The sequence below is a fragment of the Uloborus diversus genome, chromosome 1 (assembly GCF_026930045.1).
Source record: "Uloborus diversus isolate 005 chromosome 1, Udiv.v.3.1, whole genome shotgun sequence".
In the NCBI taxonomy this organism is placed as follows: domain Eukaryota; kingdom Metazoa; phylum Arthropoda; class Arachnida; order Araneae; family Uloboridae; genus Uloborus; species Uloborus diversus.
This window is the reverse complement of record NC_072731.1, coordinates 221,041,230-221,064,104: the sequence shown is the minus strand read 5'-3', so window position 1 is coordinate 221,064,104 and position 22,875 is coordinate 221,041,230. Positions and strand designations below refer to the sequence as shown.

Genomic DNA, 22,875 nt, shown 5'->3' with positions numbered 1-22,875 from the left:
TTAAATCTCAGGCTAACATGGATATTATTAAAAATTATTATTTTAGCAGGATAGTGGAACTTTGGAACAGCTTACCAGAAGAGGTGGTAATGAGCAAGGGAGTCTAGTTTTTAAGAGGGCCATTAATCTTCACTGGGGATTGTAAATTGACTAGGACCAGCCTAGCTAGGCCCAGAGCCTGTTGCTGGTCGTCACTTTTGTATTCGTATAATTTTATATTGTTAGGTTCTTGATTTCAATAAATAAAAATCATTTAAATGCCCTTATCGTGATTTCCCAAAAAAGTGTTATCATGATAGTGTTAACAAAATTAACACAAATATAAGTGAGCATTAAATTAAAAAACGTTTCATTGTGTCTCAAATCACATAAACACTTTGTAACTCCATACGCCGATGACAATACGGTTTTGTGCTCTAGTGCACTACTATTTAGCTTCTTTCGAATTAACTAATAAAGTTTTGAACGTTGTATTTTATATCAAATTATAGCAGTGTACAACCCGGTTTAACGCAAAATTGAGAAACTAATAAATAATAAATCATAATATTTAGTACAGCAAAAAAAAACAAATCCATATATCAAAGCTATTCCACGAGGATATTTTTTCCAAATCTTGTTTTCTTTAAAACTAATCACAGTAATTACATGCAAAATATGTTTATTTACGAGAAATTTAAAAAGTGAAATGTACGTGTATTGAAAATAAAAACAAATTATTTCATAAATAGCATACAATGATCAAAAGAGGAAGTTACTTTTGTGTACAGTCGAAATCAAATTTTCATATTTTCAAGTATGTTTCTGCATGCAAAATAAAATTTACTCAATTATTTAAGACAGTTTTTCAAGACGTTTACATTCACATAAAAGTTTTCTTTTCAGATTACAAAACTAATCACGAAAACTTAAACACGCGGGAAAACAAGATTTCGCTCTTCTTCTTTGCCATCGCCGCGTTTGACACCTATACCGAAAGAAGGGACCTTCCCTCCAAAACTCTGAACATAAAGTGTGCTAAGCATCCAATGTAATGTAGTGTAAGCAACAGTCAAAAATACTACTACTGCTACTGCATCGTGCATTTGTTGATGCAAAAAGTGTAAGTGTGAAGAAGTTTTAATTAAAAGCTGAAAATTTATCCTTCCCGTTTTTGGTATTCTTGATAACTTGCTGAAACCTCCTCGTTATTCTTTCGCATTTTAAATTGTTATTTTTTGCCTTCCATTTCAAAATTGATTATGATAATGTCACACATTATGTTAACAGGTTATTTCGTTTGTCCGCTGGTAGAGAAGTGAAATTTACTTTTGGCCAAAGCAGTTGAATAAATGTTTGCCAGCAATGAAACTAAAGCATCTGAAATCTGAATTGCAAAAGTTTGAAGTGTTTGAAAGACCAAATATTGCTCTTGAACAATATGCAACTACTGCTGATATTGCTGGTAAGTTATGAGTTTCGTGAGCAATTAATTTTCTACTCATCAATTAGAAAGTTTTTTCTTCAAAAATCATAAACTAACTTTTTAAATTTGTCTATATTTTTTCTTCTTGGCGTAGTAATGAAACATCAAATTGAAGTAATGAAAACGTTTTTACACAGCATGCTTTGATGCAATCTAAGTATACTTGGTGCTTGTTTACACAGGAATGAGATTGTCACAGGGCCATTTAAGGGTTCTATGGGCATTCTAAGGGTATTTACAAATAGGTATTTCAGGCTATATCACCACACCACCCTAATATACTTGTTCCTACATACTTCTAACACAGTACCCTCGGTGAAAAAATTTTATTTGTACAACCTTTAATTCTTCTTTGTGTGAGTTTTCAAATGCATATTTTAAATATCATGTAATCGTTTTGAACGTTTTTCTCAAAGTTTGCCGCGGACCCCCAAGGGGTTCGCTGACTACAGTTTGGGAAGCCCTGATATATTTCATTGAATATGCAAATTACTGGTCACCTGCTGAAAAGATTGAAGGAAAAAGCAACAGCAAAGTTTAGTTTTTTAAAATTATTCTGATGTAACTTTTAATTATTCTAATATTCTTTTTTTTTTATATAGCTGACTTTTTGAATGTTGTGAAAGATTGTGGTGATCTTGATGACAAGTTAGTTGCTGATTTAGGATGTGGATGTGGTGTGCTATCCATTGGTGCGGCTCTTTTTAGTGCTGGGTAAGTAATTTCTGTTATGAATGTATCAATGATTTTACTGTGCTCCTTTTTAGCCTACTTTCCCAGTAAAAGTCAGAAAATGAAGAAAAAAGCATGAAAGAAGGCTTAATGCATCTTAAAAATATCGCAAAAAACAAAAAAAGAAGTCAAAAATAAATAAAATAATTAAATAAATATCGAAAAATTAAAAATTGGAAAGTAGGGTATTGAGGTGGGAAAAAATGTCTGTCGGTCTGTCTGTCCCCCCCTAATAACTTTTGAATGAATGGTCCGATTCGAACAAACTTTTTTGTTCGAAAGATCTCGGTGAGGACACCTCATTACCATATTTCACTTTTTGATCTGAACTATTTTTTGTTCAATTTTGAACAGTTCAAAAAAAATTTAACATTAGTGCCTACGGGGAAATTCAAGGCAATTCCGAACTGTGAGGCGAATTTGCTTCAAACAAACTTTGTAGGAAAAAGCTTTTGATGAAAAACTTGTATATAAAATATCTTTTTGATTTGAACAATTTTCTGTACAATTTTGAACAGTTCAAGTCCCTTAACATTAGCGCCTATGGGGAAACTGAAAGTCAATGTAGATTCCGTACTTGAAGGTGGATTTTTTTCAAACAAATTTTGTTGGAAATAGCTCTTGAGGCCAAACTCCAGACTTCGACTCCGAGAATTTAGGGGCACCTGACTCCGAATCCGACTCCTGTGCCCGACAATTAATCGGACTCCAATTCCCCGATTTCGACTCTGACTTCGTAGCTTTGGCAAAAATTTATACACGGAGGACAAATGACTGACTCCGATTCTTGGTTATTCATCTCTGACTCCTTTATCCCAAAATGAGATTGACTCCGACTCCACAGCTATGGTTTTAACTGTGAAATAATTATTGTTGATATGACTTATTTTTATTTTCACGCTAAAGTTTTAATTTAGGTATTCAGTTTTCGGCGAATCAACTCAGTCATTTATGTTTCTACATAACGATATGCGCAGACGATTTTTTTTTTTTTTTTGACAATGAAGAACTTTTCTTTAAGTTGACATTTTATTGTTTTTATTTATTTTGTAAGTGCATTAATTTAAAAAATTATTTTTGGTAACCGGGGAAAAAGAAACAATTTTTTTTTTTTGATATGTATTTATTTTAATAAGCTTCTTAATTTTAATTGTTATTTTTTCGTTTTGAAAGCTGTTAAAGAATTTTTTTTTTAATGAAAAAAAGTTTATTAGCTGCTTTGTTTAAAATGTGCTGCTATTTTATTTGTTCATTTTTTTTTTTTTTTTTACGCATCTAATTTTTTTAGATGAGTGAGGAATATTTTATTCCTAGAAATTAGCTTAAAATATTGGAAAAATATGTTTGAAACAATTTGCGATTTTAGCTATATTTGAGAACATTGATCAGGTACTAGAAAGTAGTATGGGTATACAGGAAAGTAGGCTCGTATAGTTCTAGGTGGAACTTCTTGTTTAAAATGAAATTGATAGGATAGCTGTTTTTTAAACTGAACTTAGTGATACATTACACTGGTCTTTCCCATTATTTATTCATTCATTCATTAGTTTGTTTATTTTGTGAAATGCTATACAAATGTTGCATGTTAAACATGTTTTTGAAATTCTAACATGCTCAAACTGATTTACAAGCAGTCTTTCAAAAACTAGCACTCTCTCTTCATTCTTTAAATTTGAAAATTTTGTATTTCAATTTATACCTAAATATATTTCTTTTTAGTTTCAAATTTTATTTTGCCTTCACATAATTATATGAAATTCAAAATATCTTCAAGTCAATTTCTTTGTTGTAAGAACAAAAAAAAAAAGACAGAAATTGTCTCTTAACACCTGAAGAATAACCAGTTTTGATTGAAGCAATCAAGAGAAATAGTAATACAGTAAAACCTGTAAAGTTGACCACCTTTCTAAGTTGACCGCTATTTTCAGGCACAGAATTAGATCTTATCATATAATTCAACCCCTATAAGTTGACCACTAAAGTAGTGCACCGCAAGCGGTCAACTTACAGATGTTTCACTTTACTCTAACATAGTAATATAGGTAGGGCTGCAGAGTCAGAAGAAAAAATGACCGATTCAGACACCAACTCTGACCCCTTTACCCCAGAATCAGCCTGACTCCGCAAGCACTAGTGGAGCTGCCGATTTAGAGGGAATTTTGTACTTTGCACTCCAAACTTGTGACTCCTTACCAGAGGTCGAAATTAGCATCAGCTACTTAGGTGCCATTGGCAACCAATATTTTTTTCTTAGGTGCCGTTATGCTTTACTTGGTTGCAATTTGCAAATGCGTTCAATAACATGCTGAAATTTATACTAAACTATAATATGCATGAAAACAAGCTGATATATATGTACAATGCATTAAAATAATGCATTTTGGAATCACCTGCTAAGTTTATATAAGTACCATAATTACTATTAACTTAATTTAGTGACATAAAACCAAAAAAAAAAAAAAAAATTCTAGATTTTAAAAGTATTAAAAAATATTGACAAGATGCAAAAGGATTGCAATTTCGAACACGATACGCAATTTTCCACAAAGTAAAAGTTTAGTGTTGGAATGATTTCGAAAATAAATTTATTCATCAAAAAGAAAAACAAACGCAGAAAACAAGTTAATCTTAAGTGGCATGCGACTAATTTTCAAAAAATATTAATATATTTACAAGATGCAAAAGGATTGAAAGGTCAAAAGCGAGAATACTCTTCCCGCAAAGCACGTGCTCATTGTCCGCATGGTTTGGAAAAAATAATATATTATAAATTAAAATAAAAAAGAAAATAAGCTAACCTAAAGGTAGCATATGCAAAAACAAATTCTAGATTTTAAAAGTATTAAAACATTGACAAGATGCAAAAGGATTGCAATCTCGAACACGATACGCAATTTTCCACAAAGTAAAAGTTTAGTGTTGGAATGATTTCGAAAATAAATTTATTCATCAAAAAGAAAAACAAACGCAGAAAACAAGTTTATCTTAAGTGGCATGTGACTAATTGTCAAAAAATATTAATATATTTACAAGATGCAAAAGGATTGAAAGGTCAAAAGCGAGAATACTCTTCCCGCAAAGCACGTGCTCATTGTCCGCATGGTTTGGAAAAAATAATATATTATAAATTAAAATAAAAAAGAAAATAAGCTAACCTAAAGGTAGCATATGCAAAAACAAATTCTAGATTTTAAAAGTATTAAAACATTGACAAGATGCAAAAGGATTGCAATCTCGAACACAATACGCAATTTTCCACAAAGTAAAAGTTTAGTGTTGGAATGATTTCGAAAATAAATTTATTCATCAAAAAGAAAAACAAACGCAGAAAACAAGTTTATCTTAAGTGGCATGCGACTAATTGTCAAAAAATATTAATATATTTACAAGATGCAAAAGGATTGAAAGGTCAAAAGCGAGAATACACTTCCCGCAAAGCACGTGCTCATTGTCCGCATGTTTTGAAAAAAATAATATATTATAAATTAAAATAAAAAAGAAAATAAGCTAACCTAAAGGTAGCATATGTAAAAACAAATTCTAGATTTTAAAAGTATTAAAACATTGACAAGATGCAAAAGGATTGCAATCTCGAACACGATACGCAATTTTCTACTAAGTAAAAACAAGTTCAGTGTTGGAATGATTTTGAAAATTTTTTATTCATTTAAAAGAAAATCAAACGCAGAAAATAAGTTAATCTGAGTGTCATGCGACTAATTGTCAAAATATTAATATATTTACTTACAAGATGCCAAAGGATTGAAAGGTCCAAAACGAGAATAAATTTCTCACAAAGCACGTGCTCATTGTCCCCATGTTTTGAAAAAAATAATATATTATAAATTAAAATAAAAAAGAAAATAAGCTAACCTAAAGGTAGCATATGTAAAAATAACTTCTAGATTTTAAAAGTATTAAAACATTGACAAGATGCAAAAGGATTGCAATCTCGAACACAATACGCAATTTTCCACAAAGTAAAAGTTTAGTGTTGGAATGATTTCGAAAATAAATTTATTCATCAAAAAGAAAAACAAACGCAGAAAACAAGTTAATCTTAAGTGGCATGTGTCCAATTGCCAAATAATATTAATATATTTACAAGATTCAAAAGGATTGAAAGGTCAAAAGCGAAAATAAACTTCCGGCAAAGCACGTGTTCATTGCCCGCATGTATTGAAAAAATAATATGTTATAAATTAAAATAAAAAAGAAAAAAAGCTAACCTAATCGTAGAATATGTAAAAATAATTTCTATATTATAAAAGTATTATAATATCGGCAAGATGCAAAAGGATTGCAATATCAAACACCGGAACTATTATTCCGAGAAGAACGTGTTCAGTATTGAAAATTGCATTTATAATGTGTTTTGAAAAACAATTAAGCGCAATTTAATAAATATCGTTAAAAATAAAAAAAATATAAAAAAAACGAATGAACCGCCTGCACTAATCAACAAGAAAACTACTTATTGTTTCGAATCTTGCAGTATGACAACCATCGATGAATCCAGTATCTTCTTTTTTTCCAAAATCTTTACAGACTTTACATACCACCCTTTCTTTCCAACCACGGAAACTGCTTTTGCCACTTGATGAAAGTTGCAGCGTTGACACTTTTCCGTGTACATTTAGAAGTCGCATCTACTTCGTCATTATTTTTTTCTATTTCAACTTCATCGGCAATCCTTGGCCGTTTATTTCCGCTAGTATATAGTGGCGTAAAATATGACTTTAAGTTACGTTTACTCATATTTTCAACAAATAAAAAATGATGGTAGCGATGATTAAAAAAAAAAAAAGAAAGAAAAAAGATGAGCGAAATCCTGTGGGAAAAAAAGGAATCCTCGTGCTTGCCGTGCGTTCGTGTTACGACGGGGGGTCGAACTTGAAACATGAAAAAGATCAGACTATCTGCTCAAACAACCCTGAGATGAGTCCGGTTTTGGAGGGGTGGGGCGATCGGGGGTAAACAACACTAAGGGAACAAAGGGGAGAAAAGATTACTCCAGAAAGAGCGGAATGGAGGGGTGTGCTTGCAATGACACTGGCTGCTACAGTTCGCGGGCGAAGGGGGGGGGGATTGTTCAAGCTTTTCTGACTGAAAGCGATACTTCCAGGAAATTTTACGCAGATGTTTTTGGAGACAAATCTTCCGAACGTGAAAACTTAGTAGGGGGGAAAGCTAGGCGTCACAGTGACGACTACGTTTCAAATCGCGGTCGTCAAAATGAAATTTGCAGTTGCAAAATAAGACTAACGACCGCTAATTTCGAGCACTGCTCCTTACCCCAAACTCGGCCCAACTCAGCATAGCTGGATATAAGCTACTGTGGAATTTAATGACTAATTGTTTTACTTCAATTCATGCCAAAAACCTAATCCAGCCTTAGTTTTTTGTACCTTACTGCAGTAGCGGACTTTAGGGGGGGGGGGGCTCCCAAATGGATGAATTAATTTAGTTCATTTATTATTTTTAATTGACTTCTCTGTGACATATTTCTTTTTAGTTATTTAAAATGAACGCAAAATACACAGAGCTTATTTTTAATAGAAGCATTTTTGTTTGCTAAAGAAGTAATATAGGAGTCAGAGGCAAGAACTTGCAAAATACAGTGAAACTTGTGTATAACAATATATACTGTCTATAACAATAAACCTGTCTATAACGATATTTGTCTTGGTCCCGGAAAAATGGCAGTATAAATAATCAAACTGCCTATAACTTTAACCTGTCTATAACAATATTTTTTTTTTTGGTCCCAACAGTATCATTGTAGGTAGGTTTTACTGTACATTTAACTGACTGGTTTTGCATTCATAATATTGTGATTCATCCATTTATTCTTCTTTGATGAAATCAATAATTAACAATTTTAAAAAAATGTGTAGACGTCCCTAAAAGAGTCATTTTGATCCAGGAAGCTATTTGTAAAATTATTAAATTTCTTTTTCAGCTTATAAAAATACAACATGAAAGAAATCATATGGTAGTTTCTTTGCAAATCATGACATTAATGGAAACGGCATGTACTACCAAAATTCACCTCGACCGTATCATGGCTTTATGAAAAAATCAGTAACTGCTTTAAAATTTGAAAAGAAATTTTTTCTGAATTCTCTTTAATAAAACGTACGTGTTATGAAGCAATACTTTTTTTAGTTACATACTATTTTATAATTAAAATATAAGTTAATTTATAAAAACTCAAATGAGGTATGGATTTATTTAATAACATTGCCCTTGTGTTATAATTATTATGACAATGTTCCTAATTAAAACAGTTCATTATATTACATTTGGGTGGTTAATATTTTGTTTTTGATCCTAAAAAAACATTTAAAAACAAAGTCATGAAAACCTTGGTATGAATTATTGTGTGCGGGGAGGGGGAGGGTATTCAATTTCTGCCCCCCCCCTCAAAAAAAGTCTGGAGTGCCCACCTACGGGAAACCCGTATGGTGAACTATGCCATTGAAGTTTTTAGGGGGGTTGTTTTGAGGGGTATTTTTTGGAGGGGAGCTTTGGGATATTTAGGGAGGTGCGCCCTTGCTTATAGGGAGGTGCCCCGCAAAGGTTTTTTCTGCATCCCCCCCCCTTACTGGAATAACTAAATGATGAATTAACCCTTTTGCCAAACTGATATCTTTATGTCCGTAAGTAGTAGTTCCATGGAATAGTTCCAATTAAAAATAACTCATCATTGCATTTTCAGTTCTTATTTCTGTACCAGTAAGACATATGTGTTCCACTAAAACATAGCAATGGGATACATATGTTCCATTGAAACCCTCCTCATCTCAGGAAATTGTATGTTTTCTATTTCCACATTGTAGAAGTTGCATTCAGCGTTACTTTTATTCCACGACTTAAAACACATTTTAAAAAAGTGCTTACATTTTTTTTACTTATTGCAAAATTTACTTTCATTTTAAATCCTAATCAAGATAAATTTCTTTTTAATAGAAGTATAAAATGAGAAAATTTAATGTTTTATGCACTTGATTTCCATACACAAAATAAAGTATTCAATAAATTTAGTTAACATATGATTGAAAAAATCATCTACACTTTGGAAAATAATATGCAAAACTTGAAACTAGAAAAATTTTAATTCCGGTTAAAATGGTAAAAAAATTTCGAATTTTTGGTGATAAATGTTGTGAACGAAGTAAAAAGAAAATCTGTATTTTCATTGTCAGACACACACACCCACACATAAGATAAATCTTACAAGGACAGAGATCTCTCCCCCTCCCCCAAACTATTTTCAAGCTGGAGATAGTCAAGGGTGCCCACCTAGGTGTTCAGATTGTAAGATATAAATTTTTAGGGGGTAATCTGGGGTGTATTTTTTACTTCTTTTGGGTTTTTTGTGATATTTGGGGGGGGGGGGGGGGGTTGCACCCTTGCTCTTTAAGAGGGAGGGCAGCCCTGGGATAAGGAAATAAAAATATTCACCTGAAATATTGCCATTCCATCCTTGTGAACTAACTAATTTCTATCACTAAACTAATGGATAAGATTTTCATTATAAAATATTTTTCGCATTTTTTAACTTGAAAACTTCTACTATTAGAATGCATAATGCAATTACAAAAAATCTTCAAAATATATATAAGACATAAGCACATGAATCTTCTTTTCTGTTTCTTTCAAAGGATTACAGGCTGCTGAGATTTGAGCTGTCTCTGCAAGCTTGTCAATCCAACAATCCACCTGACTAATTTTTAATATTGTTATTAGTTTTAGTAACTAATTTAATTAGTCATAAGACCCAACCTTTTATATTAAACTGAAAAAAATACCTACTTACCTTGTCTTCCTGCACTGTAAGCACATTTTACAGGGTTCGTACGGGTCATGGAAATCCTGGAAAGTCATGGAAAAAAATTTAGCGAATTTCAGACCTGGAAAAGTCATGGAAAATTGAAATTTTCGTTCAAAGTCATGGAAAATTATTTAAAGTCATGAAAAAATGTCCTGGGCAAAGAGAAAGTAACAGTTGCTAAAAAAGCATCAGAAATATTGAGTGATTTAACAGTCATATTAAAACTGGAGAATTGAATGATTGAATTTTGAAATCTCAATTACATCCACTTCTGTAGCAGCCGCTCGTCTTTTTTTGGAATGTGATTTTACTGCTTGGGCATCACTCGTTTTGCATTTACCATTATTTTCAAGACTTTTTATATTCTGTAGTAGCGAACTTGCACATTCTTGATTTTGCCACGCCCACTTAAAAAATGCAATTCAATTGCATCCGAGTTTGTTTTCATCACTCGTAAAAACTTTATTATTAAATTTATCAGAGTTTATCTCAATTTGTTGAAAGTTTTAGAAAATGTAGATCTTTAGTCAGGTGATAAAACACAGAAATAGGGGAATTCTAATACTCTAAAACAGTACTGCCCAACATACAGCCCGCAGAACTAATCCATGCGAGCCACTGCTACGTTCCATGTCAGAAATCAAACCCTATGTTCAGGAATTTCTGAACCTATTAATTTATATGCATTTGAAAATGTGCAAATAAGTAAACAAGTACATTTGAATCAGAAGATTTATTCGCTACTGAATGTTTTTCTTTCTTTTTTTTTAAATATAAATATTTGGTTTAGAAACATGAATTTACTGAAGAATGTGGCTTTTCGTTATTGAACCAAAGTACTGTTAAGCTATGTGTATGCTTAAATGCACTGCTGATGCTAAAAGGCAACCTTTGAAGCAAATTTATTGAAACTTAAGTTTTAAAAGATAATTAGATATTTAAGCAGCGTTATATTTCATTCACTGTAGTTTTACTAACTTTACTTAAAGTTATATGATGAAGACAAATAAGAATAGAGTTTAGTTTTTAGGTGTACACTGATATTTTTTCAATGTTTCAATGAGGTAGAAGCATTCACGTAAAAGTTTCGCTAATGCTTATTTCCAAAAACTTTCCAGTTTGAAATTAAACTACTATTCTCATCATGTAACAAGGTCATGAAATTTTTTTATGAAGTCATGAAAAGTCTTGGAAAAGTCATGGAATTTTTTCATTCGAATAGGGTATGAACCCTGATTTTATCCATGGCAATGGGGTCGTTTCCAAAATTTTAAAAGTATTTTTTTCTGAGAGAGCATGCTTAAAAAAAAGGATCTGACAATTTTTTAAATAATTTGTTTAAGCTTAATATTTTTAAAAATTACTTAAATTGGTGCGCTTTCAATGTTTATGCTTCTGTCTGATGACATCACAAATGATGAAATGCCATTCCGTGCTGCCATTCACAGAGCAAAATATTTAATTCGCATCTTTACTCACGTGTATTGGCAACGATATGGTTGATAGCAAGCGTAGAGCGCAATTTTAATTCGCTTCTTGATTATCATAACGTGGAATCGCGGTAGAAAGATGCGGCAAAGTACATCATTTGTGACATTATCAAGATTATGCCTTGTTTCAAAAATCAGACTTTTAAAAAAATTAATTAAAAAATAACTGTTGCGAAAATGAAAGTATTTTCTGGGTCCATGTTTTTTTTTGCTTATTCTATCAATTTCAGTGACAAAAAGTACTACTTTTGACTGAAGGAAACAACCCCATTATGGTTCCCATGTAAGTAGAGACAGTTCTTTTTTTTTTCTAATGGGGCTGTGGTAGAGGCACTGCCTTTTCCAGACCAAGTGCGATCCCCCAACATAGCATCCACTTTTTCACGTTGCACCACTATCGGTGGGATGTCATTGCCACAAGAATTTTGGTGTCCAGTTTCCCCCCAAGATGGAGGCAGCTGGGCTCTGCTCGATGCAAAACTGTACTAGGAATTTAATTTTGCCAAGAGATACTCCATGGCAAATGAGTACTTGAGGGATCATTTACATGCCGCATTATCATACGACATAGACGCTGTCAGTTTTCTGCATCTTGAAAATCCACCAACTGGAGCCAGGTTTGATCCTGCACCTTTGGGTGTGAGAGGCCAGCATCTTAACCACTACTCAACTCTGTGTGCAGCGTTGGTGGAAGAGGATTGCTTTCCACTTCATTTTTTTCAGGATCAAGTTGTGCCTTTGACTGTTTGTTACATTTTAAAGGATTCCTGTTTTCCAGGAATGAGAAATTAATATTATGGGACTAAAATTGCTCCAGTTTTCTCGAGCTGGAGAAAGATTTTGTTAACTCAGTGAAACAAATGTTTAATTTTAAGTCTTAATGTGTTTTAATAATCAATCAGGAACTTTTTGTGTACCAATTATTGTATAAAGTTATTTCTGAAATTAGCTTATAATAAAACTTGCCTATTTAATATGATAATATATTGAGCTACTAATTTTAATTTTGTTTATTTTAAATTTCAGCTTTGTTGTTGGATTTGACATTGACAAAAGTGCTTTAGAAATAGCTCTGAGGAATAAATGTGAATGTGATTGTGAGAACATTGATTTCATTCAATGTGATGTGTTAAGTATGGAAAACACAAAATGGCACAAGTCCTTTGATACTGTAATTATGAATCCACCATTTGGTACAAAAGGTAACAAAGGTAAGTTGCTAGAAATTTCTGTTTTGTTGTCCTCCCCCACCCCCTCCTTTTCTTTTCTTTGCAGTGAATTTTTTGCACATGTCTGTCAAAGCTGGATGCACTTTTAATTAAAGATTAAAAGTATGACACGGAGAATTTTATAAATTATATTTTTAAATTAGAGTAAAAACAATCATCTTAAAAAGCCCAGACAGGTTTCACATCCGATTTTGCTTCTGACTTTAGTATTATTAACACAATGTGAGAAATACATTTTACTTATTGAGCAGTAGAACCCCAATAACTTAGATTAATTGGGATCTGACCCAATCCGGAATATCGAAAATCCGGATTATCCCAAATCCGGATTATCCCGAGAATGAAAAAAAAGAAAAACATACTGGAAATCACCTTTATATGAAACACAGAATTACACATAAACAGTAAACATGTTTACTTTGTTATTATAAAGAATGTAATAAAAAAACTTCTGCTGTGACAGTTCAGTACTGTACCTTTTGTGGGCCTCAAGGTCACGCAGCAGCTTGAGCATAAGTAGTTTGTCGGGTGTTTTCTACACCTGACGCTCAAAATAACTCATTAATTTTTCTAAACAAAATGTTGCTTCATGATGGCTAACAACTTTTGCTTTATCATCATTATAATAGTGTTTTCACCTGTATCATCATCATTTTCTTCATTTCTACACAATGCGATTATTTCTTCATCTGTAAGGGATGCGTAACATTGATTGTTTTCTGTTTCTAACCAGTTAACATCACTGATATCCACATCTGAGCAACCATCAGTTTTTTTGAACAACTCACAAAATCGTCAGGTGTGCTACTTTCTCTTTCACTCTCGCTCATTCCTCCTTCTGATTCTTGGTTATTATCCAAAAAATCACAATTTCCAGGCCACAAATTCTTCCACCACTTTTGGAGAGTACTCTCAGAAACCCGATTCTTAGATTAAGCAATTATATAGATCACTTTCTTCAGGATACGAGGATTAACCCTCTCACGAGCAAGACCGTGTTATGTTGTTCTTTGAGTTCCATTTTCTCTGCAATACAACTTTTGAATCAATTTTTGACCCTACCGAGGGAATAAAATGGTTCAAAAGTTGCATTGCCAAGAAAATGGAACTCAATCAACGACATAACACGGTCTTGTCCATGAGAGGGTTAAATAAATTATGTTATGAAATTTTGACGATCGCTCCTCAAATTAAAAAAAAAAATCAATCAATCCGGAGTATCTGGAGATCCCGACTAAGGGGGTCCTAATTTGCGGGGTTCTAGTGTACTGCTTAAAATGATTTGAAGCATTTTCCTGCTGCAAAGTACCTCAAAGTCAATTTTTCTTTTGTTCCCTAAAAGTTTGCTTTTTTCATCCAAGTTTCATTCTTTTTTTCTTTTTTTTTTTCTTAAAAAGAAGTGCATTTTTTAAAAATATTTTATATCACTTATATGTGTGTATTATGACATATAATCAGCCATATTACTTAAAAATAGTAAAATAAAACTATTAAAGCACAAAAGTTGCAAGTGATTGCAAATAGTGTCAGAGAAGTTTCAGCTGCCTAACAAGGTTTTTCCAGATGTTTTTTCATCCAAATGCCACTTCTTTAACATTGTAAAACTACTAAGTACATCTCTGCAGTCCTTTGCATATGTTGTCGATAATAATGTTTTTATCATTTTTACTTTTGGCTCACAAGAACAGTTGTTTTTGCTAAAATATATTTAACATTTTTAAAAATTAAAACATATATTTTTAAATCAATGTAAAGAATTCTTATTAAATAAAATATTTTTTTTTATTTCGACTAATATTTTATATATTTTTTATTTTTGCTTTCCTTTCTTTTCTTTCTTTCTTTCTTTCTTTTTTTTTTTTTTTTTTTGGCAGTTATATTTTTGGGCTTGTAAACCATATACAACATAGTCTCCCGTATTTATTTTCATTTGATGTTAATTTATTCCCATTTTTGAACAAAAAAAAAACGAAACACTTGTCTAATTGTTACAGATTAACAAATTTGCTGAATCATACCAATAGTTATGCTATAAACATGCTTGTGATTGTAGTAATATAATGCTAACAAACTTGAACTGTTAGATTTAAAGTGGTCATTTCAATAGAAAGTATTTTTTTCTTTTTACTTATCTGTTTTATTTATTTATTTATTCCATTTATTTTTTGATGAATAAAGAATTTCTTATCTTTACATTTATAAAAGAAAAGGAAACATATTTGGTTGGGAACAACAGAATGTAAAAATACAATACTTAGAAAAGTATACCTTGAGAAGTTTTTGTGCAAAATGTTTCTAGTTATAAATAATATAAATAATTTTCAATATTTACCCTATGTTATTTTAGGTACTGACATGCTATTTCTTAGGACTGCTTTATCTTTAGCAAAGCACTGTGTTTACAGTCTACATAAATCTGTCACTGTTCCGGTGAGTATACTGTCATGCTTAGCACAGTAGTATAATAGACATTAACTTATAGTTTCTCAAAAAGCTGCTAATCTTTTTAACTTCAAATGTGTTTTAGAACGTTTAAATCTTACATTTTGCTCATTTGAAGCATATGCTGTGTATTTTTATGTGTGAATTTCATAATGCCATAAGACGGGGTAACTTTGGGACTGGATGGCTACTTTAGGACAGTGAGTAATTTTTATTTTACAGGTTTCTTTGTGGGAAACACTGTTTTGATCCCAGTCGACAATCACATCTGATGAGTAGACCTGTATTGTGCAGTTACCTGATGACCAGTGGTCAGAATCCTTGTCCACTGTACTAGTTGTGATATCAAAGTTGTTCTTTCCATTTGTTTTCAAAATTCTTGTTTTGTTGAATCTTTCACTTGTGCCTCAAGAACTGAGCACACCAAATTACATTCAAGGCTGTGTATACACATAAATAAATACATCCTCAAGTGATTAATATAAAAGTAACCATGGTACTATTAGTTTTATGTTTTATAACCTGTACATTGTAAATTTTCAACTTTTCACGGGCTAACTTTGAGACTGAGAAATTTTCAAAGTTGAAGAACTGGAACTTTACAGCAACCTTTTGGCTGTGGTTGACAAAAATTGCACTTTACAAAGCGTTTAAATAATATTAGTTACAATATCTGTTTGTTTAGTAACATTTCAAAGTTTAGTTTGAAATAATATCTGTAATATTGAGTTTTACCCATTAAGTAGGATACATTGTTCTTATGACCTGCTAAAAATATAATATTCTAGGATTGATATAAATTCATTTCCCTTGTTTCTAATGTAGATAATGCACCTGTGTAATAATAATGGGATAACATTGATACAAAGTCATATTTCCTACTGTTTTTATTGGAGATAAAGCACTGCCGAGTGTTATTTCAATCAATGGCCTAAGATTGGGACAAATTAAAAGACAAAATTATGAAATACCATAGCAACTAGAGTTATTCTTTTGCCAGATCTTGTAAGGGGAATACTCAACTGACATTGAATTTTTAAGCTTTTAACTTTGAAAATAAAACTAGGAACTCAGTAAAACTTTGAAAAGTGTCCCAAAGTTACCCCATCTTACGATATATGTTCAAAAAAAAAAGCTTAAAGTTCTGTGCATTCTTATTGTAATTAGGTACTCTGAACATTCCTTTTAAAACGTTTATAAATTCTAGCTTCAAACTTAATAACTACTTCTTTATTCACCTATTGTGTTTAAAAGTTTAAGTATATTTTCACTACTTGATCAAGATTTGCAATATGTTATTCATGCTAGAAGTTACAACAGTTTGAATATCGGTAAAATATGACATTTTCCATATTTCAGTCTAATGTAATGAAAGCACATTGACCGTACCTTCGAAATTTATAAATTTTTTTAAAGTGATTATACAAGATTTGTCCGGAAAATATGTATAAATAAATCGGGGTGACATATCACAGAGTAGTGGAAGCAGTGCCAGGTGGCAGGAACAACTCAACTTTAGAATGAAAAATTCTGGATATGGTCTTTTAATAAGATGAACAACAGTTGGTACTTTTTTGGAAAAAATGTAAGATGGCATTAACCACCTCATAATGCTAGACGTGACAGATTCAGGCTCTTAAAACTAATGCTTCTATACGTTGAAAAGTGTAGAGCACTATGGTGATTCTCCAAAATACTAACAATATTATATCCCAGTAGCCTAACAAAAATTTTTAAGCTCAGAAAGTAGTTTCATTTATTCAATAGTTAGAAATAAGTTAACTGATGTTTTCCTACTCTTATTAAAACAATAACTCATTTAGTTTTTTTCTACAATATTTTTTAAATAACCAGAAAGTCACACTTTTGGGGTCTCTCTATCTGTTTTTCAAATGGTCTTAAATTATATTTAAAAATTTTATATCAACATTCCACAAATTCAATTTGTAGTACAAAATTAATCATACTTAAAGGTGTAAAATAGCATTCTTTAAATAAATTATTTAAATCATCAAGGTACGTCGTTTTAAACTTTGTCTTCAGGTTTTCATGTCATTCTCCTGCTCTAAGAATGAGTTCAGTTATTATTGATAAAAAAAAAGGAATGTTTTATCTGCTGTACTATAAAGCTGTTTATTAATCACCATTTTGTTGGATTCCTTGAATATTTTGTTAATATGATTTGTCTGCTGTTCTCATTAATATTTTGAAGTTCAAGAATAGGGTATGTAACATTTTCGCTGTCGTTCTCCTGGGCAATATTTCTGTTTTAAATAAACGAAAAATTTTAACCCTACTCATAGTGTGTGGTTGAATTAAGAGGTTAGAATAGAAAAATAATATTATTTACCTTAAATATAATCCTGGGCCTATGTAACAGCCAAAATGTCATGCTTCTGTCCTAATGGAAAATGTCATACTTCTGTCCTAAAAAAAGTGTCATACTATTATCCTAAAAAAAATCACTCTCTTAGCATTATTTCTCAAGCACTGGTAATGCATCCCATAGAATATAAGGATTTATATCCAGGGGCGTAGCTAAGGGGGGGGTTTTGGGGACAACCCCCCCCCCCCCCACGAAATGTTTGTCTCAAAAAAGGGAGAGAGAGAGAGAGAAAGAAAGAAAAGAGAAGAGAAAGAAAAGAGAAGAGAAAAAAAAGAAAGGAGAAAAAAAAGAAGAGAAGAAAAAGAAAAAAAAATCAAAACAGCTTTTTTTCTGAATAACTATGGTGAAAAATTCACTTCGCTCCCCCCCCCCCCCCTCCCCAGTGTCATTGAAAATCAGCTCCATGAGTGACCCTCAAGCGTAAAGACTCCTCACTCTGCTGCGACATTTTTTTTGATAGAGTGAAATTTCACACTTTGCTTTAGAAATGAGATTGATTTGTTAAATCCACGCATATTTAGCCTTTTTGTCATAGATTCTGCAAATTGTTAAACATGTTTAATTTTATGAGCGGCCCAGTGGGAATATTACATACAGTTGAATCTGTATTTTTCGAATTTGACACGAAGGAAAAAAATAGAGATAAAGAGGTTTTAAGATACGAGGGCTTTAAGAAACTTTATAGAAATTTGGAATATGATGGTGAAAATTTGGAATCGATACTATAAAGAAAATCTGGGTTTTTGATCAAAATTCCTCTTTATTAGTTTTGTTAGGTCTCTATTCTATTATTACAGTATTAAGTGTTTCATTGCGAGTTTAATGAATCATTTTGCCAGTAAAAGAAACTTTAAGCATATCTTTTTCAAGAAAAAGTCTTTTATTGCTTTTTTGGTGCCTGATTTTTTTTTTTAAATTAATTATATTTATCCTCTTGAGGTTAGCAATTGCTGCAAATCTAACCTGGCCAATATTCTAGGATTTTCCTTTTTTCGTTACTTGAAAAATCTTAAACTTTCTTTTCACTTCTATCATCTCGATTTTCTATAAGGAATCATAATTTTAAGAAAGAGAGCAACCAAAGAACAGTACTTAACCAGATAACAGAGTAAAATGGCTTTTAATTTGAATGACCTTTAATCATTAACCATTAACTTGAAATACTCATCAATAATGCAACTAATACTCAACCTGTGAATTTCACTCCTTTACTATTGTTCCAAGAAAGTGCTCGAAACGTCTGTCCTTTTGTTAATCTTCCTAGAAAACCTATTCGTGGAACGCATTTCTCCCTTTTTTGCCCCCTCAGCCCTTTCTGTTTCGAGTTGAAGAAAATGCTTTTGCTTGCTACTTTAAAGATCATTGGGCTTCGAATCCGAAAATGATAGTATAGCCGGAATTCGAGACATAAGGTTTTTCAGTAAATTACCGCCCATTAGCCAGGACTAAAGCAGAAATACATGAAATACCCCGCCAGCTCAGTCATTTCCAGCCGAGGACTGCAGTTTCGTGCTTATTAGCACTCATCAGCCCGGCATAGGAAAGTGACTGAGCTGGAGCTGGAAAACCTCTTAAGGAAGCCAAGAGTACAGTCTGCTGAAGCAGCATTAATCCCATCGAACCCATCTGAAGGAAATTTTATTTTAATTTAAAAGAAAAACTGCATAGCATTACAGGAATAAAATGTTTAAAAACGAAATGAATCTAGACTGTTCTGTACTATTTTTGTTAGCTTGGTTGGCATTAAAAAGTAGAAAATAAACAAGACTTCTGTTTATAACACTCGAAAATTGCTGTTGCTCTCTCAAATAGATATTTATGTAAATTCTAAAGCAGCTAATAAAATTAAAAATAAAAACTTGAGAGGAGAAACAGATGGTATGCAGCTTTGTGCAAGTAACTTTCTACTCCGCCTATATTTCTTTCCTTTTTTTTATTCAAATTTTATTATTAACTGCTTTAGAATTAGCATAAATGTAAATACATATAAAAAGCAACGTATAAATATAACGATATGAAAGCCATTTCATTTTTTGCAGGTTATAATCAAGAAGTCTTTTTTTTTTTAATTTTATTTCATGCTTTTAGTGCGAACCAAGTTAGTAAAAATAGTCTGACCACCGATGAGATTGAAAGTCAAACATCCAGTTTACAGGCGGAAATGGATGCATCTATTAGCTTTCAGGGAGGCCAGCTTTTTTACTTTCTTCTATATCTAATATATAGAAGAAAGTATTGGATTCGTGCAAATTTTCGAATTTCGAATTTTGACGGATTCGAACATTTTGAGGTGTGCTGAGTCCATTTCGACTATTTTTGGAAAATGTCTGTCTGTCTGTGTGTGTGTATGTATGTGTGTGTGTGTATGTATGTGTGTGTGTGTGTGTCACGTCTGTGTGTGACCAGTTTTTTGTGGCCGCTCTACAGCAAAAACTATCGCATGAAATTGAACGAAATTTGGTACACATATGTGACCCTATGTGAACTTGTGCCCATTGGTTTTTGGCGCGAATTCCTCCAAGGGGGGTGGAGCAATGGAACGTTTTTTGAGTTATGCGTGATTGCTATTCCTCAGGAAGTAACTGGCGGAATCAAACAAAATTTGGTCCATATGTTGCCCCTAACTGGAGCAGATGCTGATTCAATTTTGGTGTCAATAGCTCAAACGAGGGTTGAGTTATAGAACGTTTTTTGTCGTGAATTGTGACTGCTGTATCTCAAGAAATAACGAACGGAATCAAACAAAAATTTTTTGACAAGTAGCCCTTAGTGGGTATAAGAGCTGATTTTATTTTGGTGTCAACAGCTAAAAAGGGGGTAGCGCAATCGCCCGTTCTTTTTTTCCATTGTGAGTGCCCTATCTCAAGAAGTAATGCTACGTTCTGTTTGAAATTTGGAATATATGTGAATCCATACGTAAACAGGCTTTGGTTCAATTTTGACTCCAATCGCTCCAAGAGGTGTTGATTTTTTTTTTTTTGCGAATAAAAATAGCTTTATTAATGCAACAATAAGAAAGATAAACCGTAATAGATTGTCGTCTGCGTATTTCTCGTGATTTTAATTGTATGGAAATGATCGGAAATATTATCTCAATGAATTAAAATTTTTAACTGTTGCCATCTTATGTTTTTTAATAAATAAAATATTTGTAATTAATTCAAGTAAGGCTTTTAAAGTAACTTTCAATTTTCGCTCTTTGCTTTGCTTTTACAATAATTCAGTCATTGGGATGGTCGTCAAGTTTTTGCATGTGTCATTTTGTTTTTGTTAGGAATATTGCTTCCTCGTCAAGCATGGGGAGGGATCAGAAAAAGGAAAAATATAGAAGAAAGTTTCGTGATGGCCACAACATACTAGTTAGATGTGTGTTAGCCTCTAAATTAAGCAGTCACACTAAAATGAATGGAACACGCTCATCAGATATTTGATTTTCCCCCAAGATATTTGATTTGGATAGACTGGTTTTGACTAGACCCGTTGCTAGAAAGTTTCACTTTAAATTAAATAGAGGGAAAAAAAAAGTTAAATTTTCCGAAACATAAAAAAAAAAAAAATAAAATAAAAAAATTCTTTGCTTTTGTTTTGTTTTGTTTGACATAAGTATCGAACTTGGGGCACTCCATTCCAAAGTATGTAAGATTCACCTCCATCTTATTATTATTATTTTTAAACTAAAAAAGTTTACATATATATATAATAAAAGAAGTAACCCCCCCCCCCCCCCGAAAGTCGGGTCTAGCTACGCCTCTGTTTATATCCAATACATCAGTTGGAAAATAAGATTGATTGAAAAAAAGGAAGTTAAATTTGGCAAACGATAAATTAAAAATGTATCAGTGGAATAATTATATTTATTTATTTATTTATTTTTTGTTGTTCAGAGGAATTGTTCCAAAAGAGATTTATTGGTTAGACAGTTGTTTATCTAAATGTTGCTCGAATAGGTTAGGGAAGTTGTTATAAATTTCTTAGTTACTTTGAATTAAAAGTAAAATATATGTTATTAATATTGCTGATTCCCTTTATGTTTTATGTTTGTATTTCTGGAACCATAAAACAATTCGCAGGTAATGAGAAGGTAACTTTTCTTTTTGTAAATGTTATCATACTGTGTATTGATAACTTAAAGAAAGTTTTAATGTAGCTATCGATTTTTTTCCCCGTTGAAATGAATGTCCGTTATTCAGAGTGTAAGCTATTCATAGTGAATAATATTTAAAACCTATGTTGGATTTCCACTTGAAGAAATTGGGGGCGTCAGTTAAGGGAGGTTTTACATAAATTTTGTTTTGCCATTTAATAACCATACTTTTTGATTTAGGCTTCAGTTATTTCTTTATTACTATAGTTACATTTTAGATAACCCATGAAGAAATTCATTTTGTAACTCTCCTGGTGCTACTTGTCAATCTCTTGCTGTATGAAAATTTTACCCCCCCCCCTTTTTGAGGGTGTAACATAGTTAAAGTGAGTTCCCTCTATTTTTCTCTTAATAAGTTCCTAACAAAGAGTAAGTATTATTTTTTTCAGCATTTTTATTTTTAAAAAAATGTGATTGGAAGATATCAGGTTTTTGGAGAATCACCCACTAATATTTAAGCTGTAATTTTTATTGCTTTATTTTCTTCATTGAATCATAAAACTGATTCATTATAAGTACAATAGTTATTTTGAATAACTTTTGTTCAAAGAAAACTATTTATAGAAATGTGCAAATAAACAGAAAAAAATAAAAATTAATTGTATTGATGTTATAATCTTTTCCCTTTATAGCATATTGAAAAGGTTTGTAAGGATTGGAATATAAAGATGAAGTGTTTGTATAAAACCATCTTCGAGCTTCCACAATCTTATGACAGGCATAAGAAGAATTCATTAGATATTGAAGTTCATTTAATTAGGTTCACTTTTCCAAAAATGAATAAAAGATGATGAATGCATTGTTCAAATTTGTCTTTGTGTTATTTATTTATTAAAAATCGTTTTTACTAAAAGAAGACATTTATGTAAATAATAATATATTTTTTAATTGTGTTGTTGTAGTTTTATTGTTGGTGACATCAGAGCATTACCTGATTACAGATTTAGATGTTATCTGCGGGATTAGTGAAAGAAATTTGAATGACGTTTTTAATACATAAAGTACATTTCTTTAAAGAAAAAGATTTAAGAAAAATATTGCATCAAATAACACAGCGTCGGTACATTAATTATTAAACAGTGTGTTAATTTTTTTCCTGGCTCAGCTCTAGTATCATTCGATTCTGAACTATTCAATAACTTTTGCTTTA

The 22,875-nt window shown here is 31.8% G+C and overlaps 1 protein-coding gene across 3 annotated transcripts; it reads left to right on the top strand.

Annotated features, from left to right (window-relative positions):
• The first annotated feature begins 1,057 nt into the window (after nucleotides 1–1,057).
• LOC129225053 (rRNA N6-adenosine-methyltransferase METTL5-like) lies at nucleotides 1,058–22,524 on the top strand. Of its 3 annotated transcripts, none has more exons than XM_054859602.1 (6): nucleotides 1,058–1,102; nucleotides 1,270–1,444; nucleotides 2,068–2,179; nucleotides 12,551–12,735; nucleotides 15,101–15,183; nucleotides 22,358–22,524. In XM_054859602.1, the coding sequence occupies exons 2-6, from the start codon at nucleotides 1,345–1,347 to the stop codon at nucleotides 22,514–22,516; spliced, it is 639 nt and encodes a 212-aa protein (XP_054715577.1). In that variant the 5' UTR covers nucleotides 1,058–1,102; nucleotides 1,270–1,344; the 3' UTR covers nucleotides 22,517–22,524. The 3 variants fall into 3 exon arrangements, with proteins under 3 accessions (XP_054715577.1, XP_054715594.1, XP_054715586.1); XM_054859619.1 differs by having other exon boundaries at nucleotides 1,066–1,156; XM_054859611.1 differs by lacking the exon at nucleotides 1,058–1,102 and having other exon boundaries at nucleotides 1,172–1,444.
• The last annotated feature ends 351 nt before the right edge of the window (nucleotides 22,525–22,875 follow it).

What these genes read in the sequence shown, in the direction of transcription:
- LOC129225053 (XM_054859602.1), top strand. Translation starts at nt 1,345, where the DNA reads ATGAAACTAAAGCATCTGAAATCTGAATTGCAAAAGTTTGAAGTGTTT. An exon ending in TGGTACAAAAGGTAACAAAG is followed by an intron (nt 12,736 to 15,100) that starts GTAAGTTGCTAG and finishes ATGTTATTTTAG; the next exon opens with GTACTGACATGCTATTTCTT. An exon ending in ATAAATCTGTCACTGTTCCG is followed by an intron (nt 15,184 to 22,357) that starts GTGAGTATACTG and finishes TTCCCTTTATAG; the next exon opens with CATATTGAAAAGGTTTGTAA.